The 17,251-nt window shown below is 44.3% G+C and overlaps 1 protein-coding gene across 3 annotated transcripts in view; it reads left to right on the plus strand.

Annotated features, from left to right (window-relative positions):
- The window catches only part of TBC1D32 (TBC1 domain family member 32), a 2,506,374-nt gene that overhangs the window by 1,967,307 nt on the left and 521,816 nt on the right, over positions 1 to 17,251 (plus strand). For all 3 annotated transcript variants that reach the window (XM_069606604.1, XM_069606605.1, XM_069606606.1), the window contains one exon: positions 10,901 to 10,984. In XM_069606604.1, the coding sequence (XP_069462705.1) occupies positions 10,901 to 10,984 (84 nt within the window). The remainder of the gene's footprint in view (positions 1 to 10,900; positions 10,985 to 17,251) is intronic.

Here is a 17,251-nt window from a genome sequence, read left to right on the forward strand (position 1 = left end):
TCTCAGCAGGGTTCTCATCCCTTCATCGAGGGAAAACTCTATTGCGCCTGGCCACAGCTCCAGGATGGCAGGGGGTGCTGCCCACACCCTTGGGCACCTGCCTTGCACATAGGTCGGGTGTGCCCCTGCCCAGCAGATGTCCAAGGGCACCCTGACGGATCCCCATCCCTCCCTGGAGGGCAAAGCTATAACGCGCTGTGGCCAGAGCTCCCATAGGTGACTGCCTTGCATGTGGATTACAACCCCCTTCCAAGCAGAGGTCTCTGCCAACCCCTGGAGAATGCTGGTCCTTTGCCAGGGGCCCTGCCCTCCCAGCCCATTGCAATACATAACACTGCCAGTTGACCACTCGCCGAGCCCAGCCATCTATTAGTAGGCCATAGGAATAAATGCACCGACCAGATGGCCGTGCTGCTCTGGATGTCCTGATGGGAACCAATTTGACATTTTTCTTCAGTTGGGTCTATAAGAAGGCTGGGCAATTTTGCCCAGACATTCCCCTCTGTTGCCCAGGGTACACACATTACAAGAAAGGTTGCACACCGTCCCCCGGATTACTGTAGACAGTGTGTATGGGTCCTGTCTACGCTTCACTTGCTTGCTGTCCCACCAGAGCTCTGTGTCAAACCCACTAATGATATAATATGATATGATGAGGTATTTATAACGCGCCTGTACACAAGTATTACTAGGCACTACCTTTCCGGGAAACTGGCCACCAAACTAGCAAAGGGCCTTTCCCCAGCAGATGTCCCAGCAGAGCTGGCCTGCTTGGGTCTGAGGGGAGCCCTGCTAGCCTGCACAGACCCCTTTGGAGCTCTTCCGAGAGGTCTACCTTTCCAGGGCCAAGGCTTTTGCCCAGTCCTCCCCCTCTGTCACACAGGGTACACAAATTACAGGAAAGCTCAGTCACCTTCCCGCAGTTTACTGTAGACAGTGTGTCTGGGGCCTGTCTGCACTCCACTTGGTTCTCGCTGCCCCACATGGTCTCTTTGGCAAAACCACTGCACACCCCCACGCTGGAGCAAGGGACATTCCCCATGAGATGTTCCAGCATCTCTTCTCTTCCCCTTTCTTCTTCACTTGATTGTGCTATCCTACTTCTGCCTTTCAGCCATCCTGTAAACCTCTGCAACCCTGGTTTTCTTTGCATCTCTGTGCCATGCGCCGTGCGCGCGGTCGTCTTGAGCGGCATTGGCTAAAGTCTAAGCCTTCAGATAATGATAACTCATACTCCTTCTTTCATGTCGTTTATGATGAATCCCTTCTCTCTGCTAAATGTTCTTCTCTCTCCTCCCACCCCTTATTATTCTCTTAATTCTACACTAGCAGTCACTTTTTCTTTTTTTACTTTATTTATTGATTGTGGTAAACGTCACTGCATCAACACAACACTCCATACATTTCTATAGCTGAGATGTCTAGTTCAGATTTATAGCATGATATATGATATTTACAGAGCTGGCACATTTCAGGGCCCTGTTGGGCTACTGCTACCCAATCCCAATTCACATAGATACACTCTGAACGGGGCCCAGATGTCCTTTGGTTTACTTGTCTTCGGGTGTGTCATTACACACTGTTCCTCACACTCATTAACATACGTCAGTTCTTTGAGGAAGTGATTTATGCGTGGCGGGTGTACACTCTTCCAGTTCTGTAGTATACACTTCTTGGCCACTGCGCACGCAATGTTGAAAAGCCTTATAGTCACTTCAGATATCTTTCCTATGTCCCCGAACAGGTATTTTTGGGGTGTGAGGTCTGTTGGGACTTGCGTGATTTCTTCCAGAATTTTCGCCACTTCCCCGCAGAACCCATATATGAGTGGGCAGCTCCAGTACATGTGAAATGAGTCAGCGTGTTCACTCCTGCATTTCTGGCAACTACTGGGGCAGTTTTGTGTAAATGTAGCAATTTCTTCTGGTGTGTAGTGCAGCTTATTTAGTACCTTAATTTGGATCAGCTGGAGACCTGCGTTGATGGTTACCTTCTTGGTCTCGCCCATGACTTATCTGTTATGGTTGTTCCCAGGTCGGTCTCCCAGGAGGCTTTAATCGTGTTTACTGTCGGCGTGTTTGTCTGTACAGCCATGTAGAGCCCAGAAACACTGGCACCCGACCGGGTGGACAGAGCCACAAGGCATGGGTGTGGTGGGGGCTCGTCCGGGAGAAAGTGGCCATCTAGCCTTGAAGGCCATTCACATCCTATGATACTGTAGTATCTTCAATTGGTCCCTCCCCATACCACTCTTGAATTCTTCCAGTATTATAAATTTGGGAATGTTGGGGAAAATGTCCCTAATTTTGAATTCCCCTTCTGGGTCCCACGTCTTCTGGACGTCAGGATCATATGAGGGTGCAATGCCGGGAAAATTCCAGAAAGGGGCTTCCGACTAGTATGGTGTCTCCAGTTTAAGCCTATGGTAGATCTTAGACAATGCATGTACTATTGTACTGACTGGGTCGAATGGACATTCATCTTTATGTTTTACTTTAAAGATGATGGACCTTAAGTCGGTTGGATGTGCTGCGTGGTTATCTATACAGATGTGTGGTGAGGTATCCAGATCATCGTACCAGTATCTGACAAACTGATATTTTAAAAAAGGTAGCAGGCGCTCCTCTCCTGAAAGAACATGGCATGATAACCTGTTCTGAGATGAGAGTTTGCAGCACACGCTTTTTGCTCACTGTACCTTTCACAGATGGGAAATATCCATTTGCATATCAGTCTTTGTCCCACCCACATAGGCAGTCCAGCACCGAAATGCTATGGCAATTCCTCTCTGAACAAGAGTACCACCAGCAACCCATACACGTGTTTCAGCCCTGTTGGGCCTCATCAGTTCTTGTTGGGCCTCATCAGTGAGGTGAAGATGTGCCTCTATGAGCACAGTGAGCAGGGAGTCCACGTCTGGTTGCACCCAGATAACTCAGGGTGACCAACCCCAAGTTCCTTGCAAATATTTTTAAAAAGTAGCAGGCGCTCCTCTCCTGAAAGAACATGGCATGATAACCTATTGTGAGATGAGTTTGCAGCACACGCTTTTTGCTCACTGTACCTTTCACAGATGGGAAATATCCATTTGCATATCAGTCTTTGTCCCGCCCACATGGGCAGTCCAGCATCTGACAAACTGAGCCTGCGCTACCAGGTAATATAATTCAAAATCCGGAGCTGCCTGGATCTAAGGGCATCGAAGAACTGTCTACCAGGACATATCGGGATGTTAGTGAAAATATATAATAGCTTCGGTAAGATAACCATTTTTACTATGGCCACCCGGCCAATAAGCGAGATAGGGAGTTTAGCCCATAGATGGAGTTTGGTAGAGATTGTGCCTAGTAATAGTTCATGATTGTCTGACTATAGGTAGGTTTTGTCCCCGGACACGATAATTCCCAGGTATTGTATTTTAGTGGGAGACCACTGCAGCCCTTATGTGTTGTTGGGGCACCTAGTGGCAGGGGTTAGGGGAAAGATTTTGGATTTGGATCTGTTGGTTCTATAGCCTGAGTATTCTGTAATCTCATGTATGGTTTCCATTGCTGGCCCCAGGTGTATGTCAGGTTCTCGGATATACAACAATGTGTTGTCCGCGTATAGTGATATTGACTGGGATAGGCCGGCCATTTTTATACCCCGCTGTCCTTGATGTTCCATTGTGAGGGCGAACAGTATGGGGGAGAATGGGCATCCCTTTCTCGTGCCCCTGCCCAACCCAAACCAGTCAGACAAGGTACGGTTAGTTAGTACCTTAGCTCCTGGATTAGAGTATAGTAGCCTGACGCATTTTAGAAAGTATGGGCCTATTCCAAATTTCTCGAGTACTGTAAATAGATACATCCGGGGGTTAACAAGTTTTATTCAATAAAACATACAGAATGCTATTATTCATTAAACAGCTAAAGGCAAACAACAATGAATCCAATTGAGCTTAACAAATGCTTAACAACAAGAGTAAAATACCCAACAATAGTCATAAAAGATCCCAAAGTAAGGGAGGAAAAGAGAAAGAAAAAGAAGATGGATAAAGAAAGAGAACCAAAATTCAATAGTACGTATAGATCTACTGACCAAATAATAAGACTGTATGCAACAATACAAACCAAAAAATAAAAACAGGTTAGCAATGAAATATAAGCAATTACAGAAACTCAGCGGCCCAAATCAATGACCTATACCAACCGTAGACTTCAAGGAAACTACTCCAGATATCCTCAAACTTATCCAAGTCCCCAGCATTCTTGAAGATGGTTTTCTCATAGGTTGATATTGTGACACTGAATCAGCGTCAAGGGATACAGCCACTGCCTGGCTTCAGCTTTAATCTGGACCATGACTCCAAACAATCTCCGAAGATTCAGTGCTGTGGACCTGGTAGTAATAAAGCCGCACTGATCCGGGTGTACCAGCATGGACATATTGGGTAGGAGTCAAGATTTTACCGAATATTTTTGCATCGCAATTTATTAGAGACAGGGGCCGTTAAGAGGACATCTCATTGGGCAGTCGCCTGGCCTCTCTCATGGATGTTGGCAGGGTTCCTAGTTCTGTGGCTTCCTCCCACACTGACAGCAGCACAGGGGCCAGCTCCTCATTGAGCTCCTTATACAGCTCGGCTCCCAGTCCATCTGAGCCTGGTGCTTTTCCATTGGCTAACGATTTTATTGCTTCAGTGATCTCATCAATCGTTAGGGGTTGGTTGAGCGCTAGTTTATCCTCTACAAGCAATTTCGGGAGTGTAATATTGTCTAGGTAATCTCTTATATCACTGGCTGATTGAAGGTCATGATTAGTATACAGTTCTGAATAAAAACAGGTGAACTCTCTATTTATGCCCTCCTCACTGGTGGTCCCTGTGCCGTCTCCTGCTAATATGCTGGAAATCGCTGTATGATGTTTCTCGACCTTCAACAGGTTTGCTAAGGTGCGACCTGCTCTATTTCCTTCGCCGTAGCAGCGTCCTCTAAGTGGAGTTGCCATATATAGTAGTTCCCAAGTTGCTAGTTTATTGAACTCTTCTAAGTTGCTGTTAATGTCCACCAGGGTTTTATCCTCATGTGTAGCTGTCTATCGTGCTTCTAGCTCTCCCAAATGTTTCTCCACCTCCGCCAGTTCTACCCAGACGGACTTCAACAGACCCATAGATTTAGAAATTAGGATCCCTCTCACCCATACCTTAAAGGTTTCCCAAAGTGTTGCGTTCCTATCAACTGATCCTCTGTTGGTTTCAAGGAAGTGTTCCACCTCTATATGTAGTACGTCTGCTACTGCCGTGTCTTTAAGGATGTCGGGTGGCATCCTCCATCTCCTAACCAGGGGTCTCACATTCTCTAGTGTCATGTCCACAATGATGGGGGATTGATCTGAATGGGTGCGGGGGAGTATCTCACAGTTATTAATTTGGTTCATGAGGGATGCGGATACCAGCCAGTAATCTATACGAGACTCAGTGTCATGCACTGATGAGTAAAACGAGTATTGCCTTTTTTGTGGGTGTAGCGTTCTCCAGGTGTCTACTATTGTCAGTTGCGATAGGATATGCTGTAACATAGCGGATGTTTTTGTGTGGGATTTCAGTGTTTGGTGGTGGAACGGTCTAACGTGATATCCAAGATGGTGTTTAAGTCACCCCCCCACAGTATCTGCTCATTCCCAGTGGAGCCTATTTCCTGTACCACATCTGTGTAAAAATCGGGGTCATCCACATGGATTCACTAACACCATCTCTTTCCCCGCAATACTGCCTCATACTATGACATAGCAACCCTGAGCATCTATTTTGCTTTTTCCAAATCGAAAGCCTACAGAGGGGTGGATCAAGGTGAGGACACCTCTTGCCTGTGAGGAGTACTCAGTGTAATACCTATGCTGCCCCCAGCTCTTCAAGCAGGATGGAGGCTTCCATATACGCCATGGCTTCTGCAGGATTCTCAAAGAAGCGGGCTCTTCCACCATGTTGGATTCTCATGTTTGCCGGGAATATGAGGGCGTATGGCATGTTGCGCATCCGTAGCTGTTTCTTGACCAACTCATAGGACCTTCTCTGTGTTTGTATGTTAGCTGAGAAGTCCAGGTATATGTGAATTCTATTTTGCTCATAATATAAAGTTCCTTTCTCTCTGGACAGTCGGAGTATTGTATCTCTGTCCCTGTAGTTAAGGAGTCGTGCTATTATGGTGCGGGGTGGAGCCCCTGGCTTCGGAGGTGGTGCTAGAGTACGGTGGGCCCTCTCGATGAGGAAGTGCTCCGAAAAGGATTCCACTCCCAGGATATCTTTCAAAAGGTTTTCCACTTGTCTCTCCATGGGGCCCTTTCCAAAGGTTTCCGAAACCCCGACAATCCGGATGTTATTCCTCCGTGATCTCGATTCGAGGTCTTCACACTTGTTCTGAGTTTTATGTAGTTCTGTTTTGAGTTGGGCTATGTCGCAGCCGTGTTGTGAAATTGTGTCCTCGTTCGTACTTATCCTATTCTCCGCTTCCATGATACCCGTGCTCTCCTTCTCCACTCAAGCTTTCAGGGATCCAATTGTCGCCACTATGTCGTCCAACTTGACATTAACCGCCAAGTATCCGTTTTGTACCAGTGTTGCTCGACGATCTAAAGGATCTTTCTCCTGTCTGTCGGGTGCTTGTGGCACCACACCGGCCGTTCCATGTGGCTGGGAACTGGCAAAGGAGTCCATTGGGATGGTCTTTTTCCCTCCTGTGCCCTTTTTCTTGTTGCGGCCCATCTGTTGTGGCTTAGGGTTTAAGGGTGGACTGTGTTCTCCCACATATCAATATCAAACGGGATATTGTCCAGCAAAAAGAGAGGAGAAAATAGGGGAGTGTTCTCTATGTGCCCTTGGCTTGCTCAGGATGTTTTGCATGTTTATTGAGAGTGTCTTTGCTTCTTCTTTGGCGCCTAAATCCCACCCAGGTGCACCCCCCCAAGTCTGTTCGGGTTGTTGCCTTGCTGTGTTTTTTGTATAGTGTACCTCTGCGTGCTGCTAGTGCGATTGGAATATTGCCCGGTGGGGGAGGGCTGTCTGGGCGTGCCCACTGTATTTAGGGTATACTGAGGTTGCAGGCAGCTGTCCCACGCTTAAGGATTTATGTTGACCTAATTATTGACTTTGCCTGAGTCTGTGGGTATTCAGTTCACCGTGCCTCCTCGAAATCCCAGTCTTGGTTTATGGTGTCCACATGAGAGCCCCCCCAGCGACCGCCACGGCGGATCGTGTGTCGGGTGTTATTCGCTCACTGATGTTTAAGTGTCAGCAGAGGCTCCCTCCCTGCCTTGCTTCACTTATGTGGTGTGGGGGTTAATGTCCACCCCCCTCGCGTGCCTCTACCTCTGGCCCGTGATGTGCCAGGGTGCTGCAGCGAGAGCGGCGCACAGCCCCTTCCAACGTTGCCGCCGGCTCTCTGTTCCTTCTTCTTTCTTCTCCGTGACTCCCGCCGCTGCAGCCCCCAGCAGCCCCCTCTGGTTACGCGAGGCGCCGGCAGATGTTAGTGTAGCGCACTAGGGTGGGGTGGCCACTCGGCGTTCTTCTCTGGCCCTGGGTGCTTCTGTCACAGTGGTGCTCCTCCCCCAAATCGGCCTGATGTTCGTGTCTGCCTCTCCGGCTCACAGCCGAAGTCCTGTGGAGCCGCCGGGCGGCGGCACCAAAGCTTCCCGGCCGTCACAAGCCTCGGGAAAGATATCTCAGCGGTCTCTCAACGTCCGCGCACAGTTTTTTCAGAGTTTGTCCAGGCAGCCCTCCGCCACCGAAATCTTGCTTTTTGGTGCATCTGCAACGGTGCTGGAAGCATTCATTTGAATCAGGATTGCATTCGAGCCGGAGCTCACCTTTCAGGCAGCCATACTTGATCTGCGCAACAGCGTCCCCCTCAACTATCAGTCACTTTTGAGGTGTCCTACCTCAATCTCTCTTAAAGAAACTATTTCCTGCTTCACCTTGATTAATAATGAGGAAACCTCTCTCCTTTTGGCTGGTGCCCATCCTACTTCTTCCTCGTCTGACCTTATACCCTCAGTTCTTAGTCCTAAAGTCTATCCCTCTCTTGTCTCTTACCTTACTTCTTTCTTATTTGTTTACAATCTTCCACTTTTCCAACTTCACTTAAACACGCCTCTGTCATTCCTATTCTGAAGAAACCTTCTGCTGATCCCTCCTTGGCTTCTAATTTTCACCCAACCTCCTTGCTACCTTACCTTTCTAAAATATTTGAGTGTCTTTAGTCTCAAGTTTCGACTTTTATTTCTCACAATGCTATTCTTCCTCGCTTTCAGTCTATATTTTGTCCTTTTCATTCTACTGAACTGCTCTCCTTTCTGTTCTTGATTCTCTTTTATCTGTACGTTATTCTAAACATTCATCACTTCTTATTCTCCTTGATTTACCTGCTGCTTTTGACACTGTGGATCACTCTCTTCTCTTAGCATCTCTTTCGTCTTTTGGTTTTACTGGATCAGTTCTCTCTTGGTTTAAATCATATCTGTCCCATAGGACATTCTCAATTTCTTGGTCTGGGTCTTCTTCTAATACATTTCAACATATTCACAGTGTTCCTCAAGGCTCAGTACTTGGCCCCTTTTCTCTCTCTATACTTCTCCTTTAGCAAAAGATATTTCTTCTTCTATGTCTATGTCTATGTGTTTATAATGCGCCGAAAGGCCGCGGGCATCAGGGTGCGGTGGACCGAAAGGCTCAAACTTACACTGGTCAACTGAAACAAACTCGCAGACCTCTAAGGTGCGAGTAATACTTCTTCTGGTCTTTCTCACCATTTCAAGCTGATGATACTCAGCTCTTTCTTTCTTTTTCTTCTTTTTCTACAGATATTCACTCTCAACTCTCTGAAGGTCTTCTGGCCATCCAGTCTTGGATGTTGGCTCCTTTTCTGGCTCTTCACACTGCAAAACTGAAGTACTCTTTTTTTCCAGCTAATATTATCCCCCCCCATCTTTCCCCTATTTTTGTTTCTTTTCCTCCCTCCCAATTATCTATTTCTCTCACGGTCCGTAACCTAGGGTTTTACTCTGACTCTGAGCTTTCCTTTAAACATCACATTTCATTATCTGCACGTGCTTGTCGCTTTCATCTTTACAATATCCGGAAGACTTGTCTCTTTCTAACTTTTGATGCCACTAACCTTCTGTTGTCCTCCTTAATTGTTTCTCGCCTTTTTCTGTTCTTCTGCCCTTTTTGGTCTCCCTCTTACTCGTGTGACACCTCTTAAATCTATCTTCAATACTTCTATATTCATTTAATCTTTCTTGTGTCCCCACGTGGCTCTATTTCCTCATCTCATTCCACTTTCGTCTGGCTTCCCTTCCAATCTTGTCTTAAATTTATTTTTCTATGACCAGTTTTTAAATCTCTCTATGGTCTTGTGTCTTGCATCCTTGGTTTCATTATACACTCCTACCTGCACACTTCGTTCTTGTTTCCAATTTTGCCTTGTCACTCCCCATCCCCTGTGCGCAATCACATGTCCGCTCTTTTTCCTTACTGGCTCCCCTGCATTGGAATGCTCCTCCCCTTTCCCTTCGTTCTAACACTATGTTTACCGTTTAAATTTAGGTACAGCGTAAAGCGCTTTAAAAAATACAAAATGCGTGAAACCTTTGGTGCTCTTCCGAGAGGCCCACCTTTCCGAGAAACAGGCCTTCTGGCCTTCAAGAGAACCACAACTGACTTGCACATAGATGCCAGGGCAGCCTCCTTGTGTTCACCCCCCGCACTTCACGGGTCGATTTGACACACTAGTTCTGCCTAGGGTTGGACTCTGACATTGTTTCAAGCAATTAGCTTCCACCTGCCACGAGAGACTCTATAAATGGTTTAAAACTATTTAATTTTGTGGGCCTTAAGGAAAGAAACTCCAGGTCTTACCCTCCTATTTAATAAAAACTGCAAGTGAGAGACTAAGGTTTACGTTTCTGAAATTGCATTTAAACTTCTATCTCGGGCAAAAAATTATTGGAACCAGATGTAGTAAGATCCGTGCAATTAGAACTTGTCAATTTTGTAGGGATAACTGCTGCGTGCTATCTGTGGAGCATTTGTTTTTAACTTATGTGATACTGCAAGAGCTAAGGGAAACATGCTTTTTTTCGTTTTGTCCATGATGTAGCTTCTCTTGCCTCACAGGATTTTTGTAAAAGAATATTAAGTGGGAGACAGATTTCCCATTGTAATTGCTGCTGTAAGTTTCAACGAAAGGATTTTAGGAACTTTGTAAGCCCCTTTAGAAGCTTGAATGGTTTTTAGATAGAATAACTGTTTATACTTTTTTTTTTATAATGTGCTGTGGAAGTGTTGGTTATTCTGAGTGTTATTTCTGGTTGTTTTTGCATAAAGAATGTTTTTTTGTTCACTTTCTCTGTGCAAAACGTTTCTTAGTAAATTATAATGCACAATAATAAAATATATATAAAAGTTAGTACATCTGCTGTTTTGAGGTTCCTCATCTGCTCTGTGCTAAGGTAAAATAGCGGAACTGAGGTCATGGCGGTAGCTGGTCCCATATATTCTCACCCTATTGTCACATCTGGTGTCACAGAAGCCCAACGGCACAGAGAGGAAGTACACACCCTCCCCCTTCCCCACCCAATGGCTGAAAGCATTTCAGCTGACAACTGGCTCTGCAAGAAGATATATCTTAGATGTGAAATCTGTGGAAGGGAGGACTAATACACCAGATAGAAAATTGCTGAGAGGTAAGTAATGCATTCCTTTTATCTAACAGAAGGTAAAAAACACAGTTAAAAAGACTTATTCTGAAAAAATTCTCTTTTAAACGTTAGTAAAAAATGTATATATAGGTTTCTGCTTGCCCTCCCATATGTTTTTCTTTTATTTGCATCTAATTCTTTTCTTGTTCATTTTGCTTTGTCGCAGTATTGGCAGAATTGTTAGACACATTTGTGCTGCGTCTTTCAGAAAGCACACCTGATATTTACTTCAGAGATACAGAATACAGAAGTAAGTACCTCCATTATCATAATTTCATTATTTCAATTCGGGAAAAAAACCTGTTAAGTAATCATATCAGATAGAGGTATTCCATGGTGGTTAACTTTGCTGATCAAACATTGCTGTAGTTCTAATTGAGGATTTTACTGATTTTAAGTTGATGTGTAGGCCAAGACTCTGACAGATAGTTAATGGTTTCTTGTGCACACTATCAGACCTATTTATTCATAAGTATCTTTAATGATGAAAGGAACAAATATATGGCCTGATGGCTTATCTATGGAATATTTTATCACAAAACATTTTGCCGGGCTGAAATACAGTTTCATTGTCAATGAGACGGTACGGTAGAAATTCAGTTTTCATTTTTGAAAAACATGTGCGGAAGAGTCTGTTTTAATTTGAGCAGGTATAATATGACAGAAACCTAAATGGAAATAAATTTAATTTCTAATGGATTGTGTCCTCCCACAGATTCCTCATTTTAGATATATTTTTATCCTGCTTTGCAATCTCTGGGAAAAAGACTTCAACAGCATTGTGATCTGTGCGTCATTTGCATCGATGTCCCTCAGCGGTTACCATTCCCACATCCGGGCGTAATGTCAATGATAGTGTATATAGTATGGACGGCGTCCGTTAACTCATTATGTTTTTCTGCATGCTCCCGGAGTGGTTTGACTCGCCTCAATGGAAATGTTTCTTCGGACGCCGAAATGGTAACCATTGAGGGACATTGACACCAATGACGCCCAGCACCCCTTGTTGTTGAATGTATTTTCGGAGACTGCAAAGCAGGATACAAATATGTCTAAGATAAGGAATCCGTGGGAGAAACATCCACCAGAAAGAACATGACCAGGTGTAAGTAAATTGTTTTTCTACCTAAGAATACATTTTTTGGCTACATTAAAAGAAATACTGTGTTCAACTAATCTACATCTTTTCTCACTATACTAGTAACTCCTAGTTCTGTGCACATGTGGGAGCATCAATTAAACTTCTTTTCACTATTAAAATATTCATCTTCTTCTCTAAAGATTGGATGCTCTACTTCTTGAATTTCCCTTTGTCCTAGAATTAGCAGCTTGAGCCCCATTGTTGAATGTACACACCTGCTTAATTGGCACACATGTACGCCAGAGGAACAATCAGTTTTAACAAGAGGCCTATCATTGGTCCGTCAACTCCCACAAATTGGTTCACACTTGAAACTGAAATGAAACATTTCTTTAGGAAAATCTGTTTGAAATCTTTTTTCAAGGAAGCAACCAACAAGGAGCAAGAGGTAGACACAGAATTAAGAACAAAATCCACTCCGAGAAATAATATCATTTGAAAAATGTGTTTCAAAAGAAATAACAAAGCTGCAATTGAGTAAGCAACTGATCAGACATAGCCCGACAACCAGGGAACAGATAGCCCTAACAAATCTCACTAACAACAAAGACATTGTCATTAAATCAGCAGACAAGGGAGGGGGCATTGTAATCCAAAATATAGATCAATACCAGAAGATGGTCGAAGACCTTTTAGAGCATGGCAAAAACTACAGAAACTGAGAAAGGATCCAACACCCGACATTGTCAGAGAAATGGAAGAAATAACGTCATATGCCTCGAACCACGGATGGATAATAAAGAAATAACAAGAATACCTGAACAACTCACAAGGAAGAGTCCCGGCCTTCTACGCTCTGCCAAAAATACATAAAGATTCTGTGAACCCACCCAGCAGACCTATATCGGGATGTGGCTCTATTCTAGAACCTGTCTGCAAGCCCATAGACTACTTCTTAAAACCTTTGAGCGAAGAAACAACCACGTATCTCAAAAACATCATGACGACGATAAATGTCTTTGAAAACACACCACATGACTCTGCAATGCACCTCTTGATAACAGTGGATAGCAAGGCTCTATATACAAGCATCCCACAGGAAGCAGCATTTGAATGCATTAGGAACCACCTTGTACATCATTTGACACAGAACCGAGTCCCGGCTAACTTCATAGTAGAATGGCTTGCAGTTGCCCTATCCAAAAACGTTTTTCTCTTCAAAGAAACATATTACCTCCAAGTATGTGGAACAGCCATGGGAGCTGCTTTTTCCCCCAGTCTTGCCAGATATTCTTCGCTGAATATGAGAAACTACACGCTCTCAACAATACAAATCCATTTCTCCACAGGATCAGTAAGTGGAAACGATACATCAACCACATTGTTTTCATCTAGCAAGGTGATCTCCAAACACTTAACAAGTTCCACATTTGGCAAAACAATCGTGCACCAGAAATTCAGTTCACGCTGTCTATCTGTTCACAGTCAATAAACTTTCTGGACCTCACCATCATGAGCAAAGAATGAAGACTAGTATGTACCCTGTAGTAAAAAAGTACAGATAGCAACACGCTCCTACACTATCAGAGCCACCACCTCAAAAACCTGACAGATAACCGGTTTACAGACAATATCTAAGAATCTGCAGAAACTGCATGAGCTATCCCAATACAAATATCATACCCAGGAACTTGAACATAAATTGAGAACAAGAGGATACCCAAAGAAATTACTGTAGAATGCACAAACAGAGCCAAATGTACCCCTAAGAAGACTCCTACTAAGCCCCAATATTAGAACAACGGATGATGAAATAACCTGTGTAACAACCTTCGGCCCTGACACCGGACTAATCAGACAAATAATCAAGAAATTCTGGTCACTAGTCCAATTGAGCATACCAGGAGAACCTTTAGCAAGGATGGCCCTAAAAAGATTGAAGAATTTGAAAGAACACGTCACCCATGCACGCCTAGGGAAAAAGGAAGCTAGAAGCTCCCTGTGGAACCTATGTGAAATTACAGGCCACTACCCATGTGGCACATGTTCATTGTGTCGTTTCACCAAGAAGACTAAGATGTTCAAAATAGCAGGCAAAGAATAGACTCTTAAAAATGTCTCCAATTGCAAATCACACAAGAAGATCTATGTGATTGAATGTCTGTGTGGGCTACGCTATGTGGGCCAACCCACACGACAGGTCAGTAAGAGAATTGGAGAACATAGATCCAGAATCAGATGCAAAACACATGCAGCACCTTTGGTAACACACTTCATTGAATTTCAACACAGTCCCAATGATATCCCATGGTGGGTCATGGACACAGTAAGCAAAAATGCCAATGTAAGCAATGCCCTGCTGTACAAGGAAGCTTGGTGGGCCCACCACCTCACCTTTAAACCATCAGTAAAGGTCTCAACGAAGCTGTACCAGCCCAATTTGGAACATAAATGAGTGCTCACGTATGCATAACAACCAATAAACCCTGAAGAATACGGAGGACAAATAACACACCTTAGGCAGCCCAACAATATGGCCATACTGGGTCACAACATGGTTTGATCCTACCACCTATATAAACATATTGAGTAAACATCAACAAAATTGTAAAAATAAACATTGTCAGAACAAGGATATGAGTTTTGTGCACCAGCATGTTTCTAGTACCTTCATATAAACCAGTGGGCTGGCCAAATCTAGGACCACACACTTGCGGATACCACACCTCCCCAGCCATATATAGCTCCAAGGCATCAAGGTCACAGAACACCTACCTTAAACCTCCCCCCGTGCATGCACCAGCTACAATGGCAACTGAACGGATACTCAACTGTCTGACCCTTACCCATACATCAGACTGCAACTAACATACTCTTGACAATAAGTAGGGCTGCAGACAACCACCTCCTTTATATACAACTCACCCAAAGGAGCGAATTAGGCCATAAGAAAATAATGAGGATCGTAATTTAGGCAGCACTTCAGAAGCGCATGTGCTTTAGGAAAGCATCACTCTGCGGTCTACGATGAAGGCACGAAACTAAGATATCTATTCAGTTGCCCCGGCAACTGCTGCACAACAGGGGATGCGCTGATCCGCTTCAGACAATGAGACGGCCTTCCAAACGCTGGTAAGATCTTTCGATCATAAATGCCCACAATATCCATGAAAGTCAACCCAAAGAACGGCCACTGACCTCTCGCTCGCACAATCTCTCCCACAGAGTGACGGAGACCGCAATCAAATATTAGGCAGCTCCTAAGCAGTGTATAGGACCACGTGCGACACGCTAAGGTAATCTCATGGTAGTCCCGTTGCAGATATTTGTTGCACACCGATACCACATCACAACATTAAATGTGCAAATTATTGATCGAGGTTCTCTTCCACCTCTCCCCCATCCTTCTTGTCTCTCCAGCCTCAAGCTCTACAGAGTATCGCCCACCCTCAACACCATTCAATGGTGTTCGTAAGCTGTCTTAGAACAACGGTCTACGCTACGATTCTGACATGCTCCAAGTAAGGGAAGGTCTCAGAGGTCAGTGTGCAGTAGGGGACAGTACAAGCCCCGAAACTTTTTAACCTTCACCAGCGAGCAAGTCTGGCTTTTATCTTTAAGCTTTTACACCCAGAGTAGGATGACTACTAAGGCTGCACTGCGCACTTACGTACTACCCAATCCTTTTCCCATAACAGGGATACCCAATCCACGGTGCAGATGAAGGTAGCTCCAAACTTTGCTCTGCTGAAACATCACTGGACAAGGACAAGCCACACCAACTCTATCTCCTGACCACAATTGCAGCTAATTACTAGAGCCGTCGACCTAAAATTGGTTATTTTGAGCATTGTAACAAAATACAAAAAGGAAATGATATATGGTTGACCAGATACTATCTGAGCAACAGGACATACATGATATACATATAGACAGGGTTTAGGACGTTTTGATCGCATGCAAAGGTTTGCATGGTCAAAACATCCTAAAAATGCTACCAGACAATATCTAAGAATCCACAGTTTTAGCATTATAGGTAAGTATAAATAAATAAATAAAGAAATACATTTTTTTAAAAAGGCTGCAGGGGTGTGGTATAGTGAGCAGGGTGTTGCAGAGGACATTCCCGCAACGCACCCGCAAAAAATAATTAAAAAAAAACAGGGGCTGCAGGGGTGTCCCCCGCAACACCCCGCTCACTATACTTTATGGTATAATGAGCAGGGGTTGCGGGGGACAACCCTGCAGCCCCCGTAGTATGTAAGTGTGTTCGCATGAGAAAGGTGCAAACCTTTGGTAGTTTGCACTTTTCTCATGCAAACTATTTGCCCGCGGTAATTTCAGCCGCGGGCAAATCACTCGGATTCTATAGACACTGCTACAATGAATGAAAAGAAGCCAAGTGCCTAGTTGTCAAAGAAAGCACTGAAAATGTGTTGACCATTGTTCTTGATGTCTTTATTGTTGTTCTTGTTGTGAAAATCCTAAATTGGGAGGCTGAAACAGTAGCTCAAAATCAAGAATGTGCCTATGCAACATTTTGTTTTATATGCATATGTCAAGGTATTATTCGTAATAACCTTTCCAGCGCACTTACATGTTGTTTTCTCACCACGTATATATGTCCATGTAATTGTCTGTTTGGCTTAAAACACAGCACCTTGAGAAATGATCACGGTACTGTTCTAAAATGTTCTGAAGAAATAAAACAGGGCAATTTTAAAACACCCAAGAATAGAAAAAAGAAAATTGTCAGAAATTCTTATGTACCAATATGAATGTCTAGACGAATGGTATTTGAAGGTTAGGAGGGAATCAAACACCTCACAATAACGAATAGAATAACATGCAGGATTGATGTATGTTGAATTTTAAACTGTTGGGACACCTTCAGTTATAGTAATACTTTTCGCCTTCTGTTCAAAATAGTTGGCACACTGTGCCATCTCATGGGCAACAGACGCTTGCTAAGTTTAGCAGGCGCACATTCAAAACGGGTAATCAAAAGTGGCACCTGTGTGTGGGCTGGGGGGTTTTGGCCCCCCAAAAAGGTTGGGATGGTCTAAGCCCCCACTGGTGACATCACAATGGCCCAATGTGTGTCTCGCCTGCATCGACATGATTACATTTTATGATGTTTCTCTTTGTTATCATTTGTGCATGCTACATGTGTTCGGTGGATGCGCTGCTTACGGGTTGGCAAACAACTGATTTATGTGAGATGATCTGCGGTGTACTACACGCCTGTGTGTTAGTCCCATCGCAGCACACTGCACTGCCTGAATTGAGTACCGCAGCGCCTGCAGCCTGGTCCAGTCCATGCTCTCCGAATGACAGAAGAAAAGGCCTACAGGAAAGTTTAAAAAAGGTTTGTGCTGGATGTGTGCACAAGCGTTTTAAATGTAGTGTGTGTACCTATGCAAGAGTTTTGATTGA

This window comes from Ambystoma mexicanum, chromosome 4p, assembly GCF_040938575.1.
Source record: "Ambystoma mexicanum isolate Mex_15411 chromosome 4p, UKY_AmexF1_1, whole genome shotgun sequence".
NCBI classification, from domain to species: Eukaryota; Metazoa; Chordata; class Amphibia; order Caudata; family Ambystomatidae; genus Ambystoma; species Ambystoma mexicanum.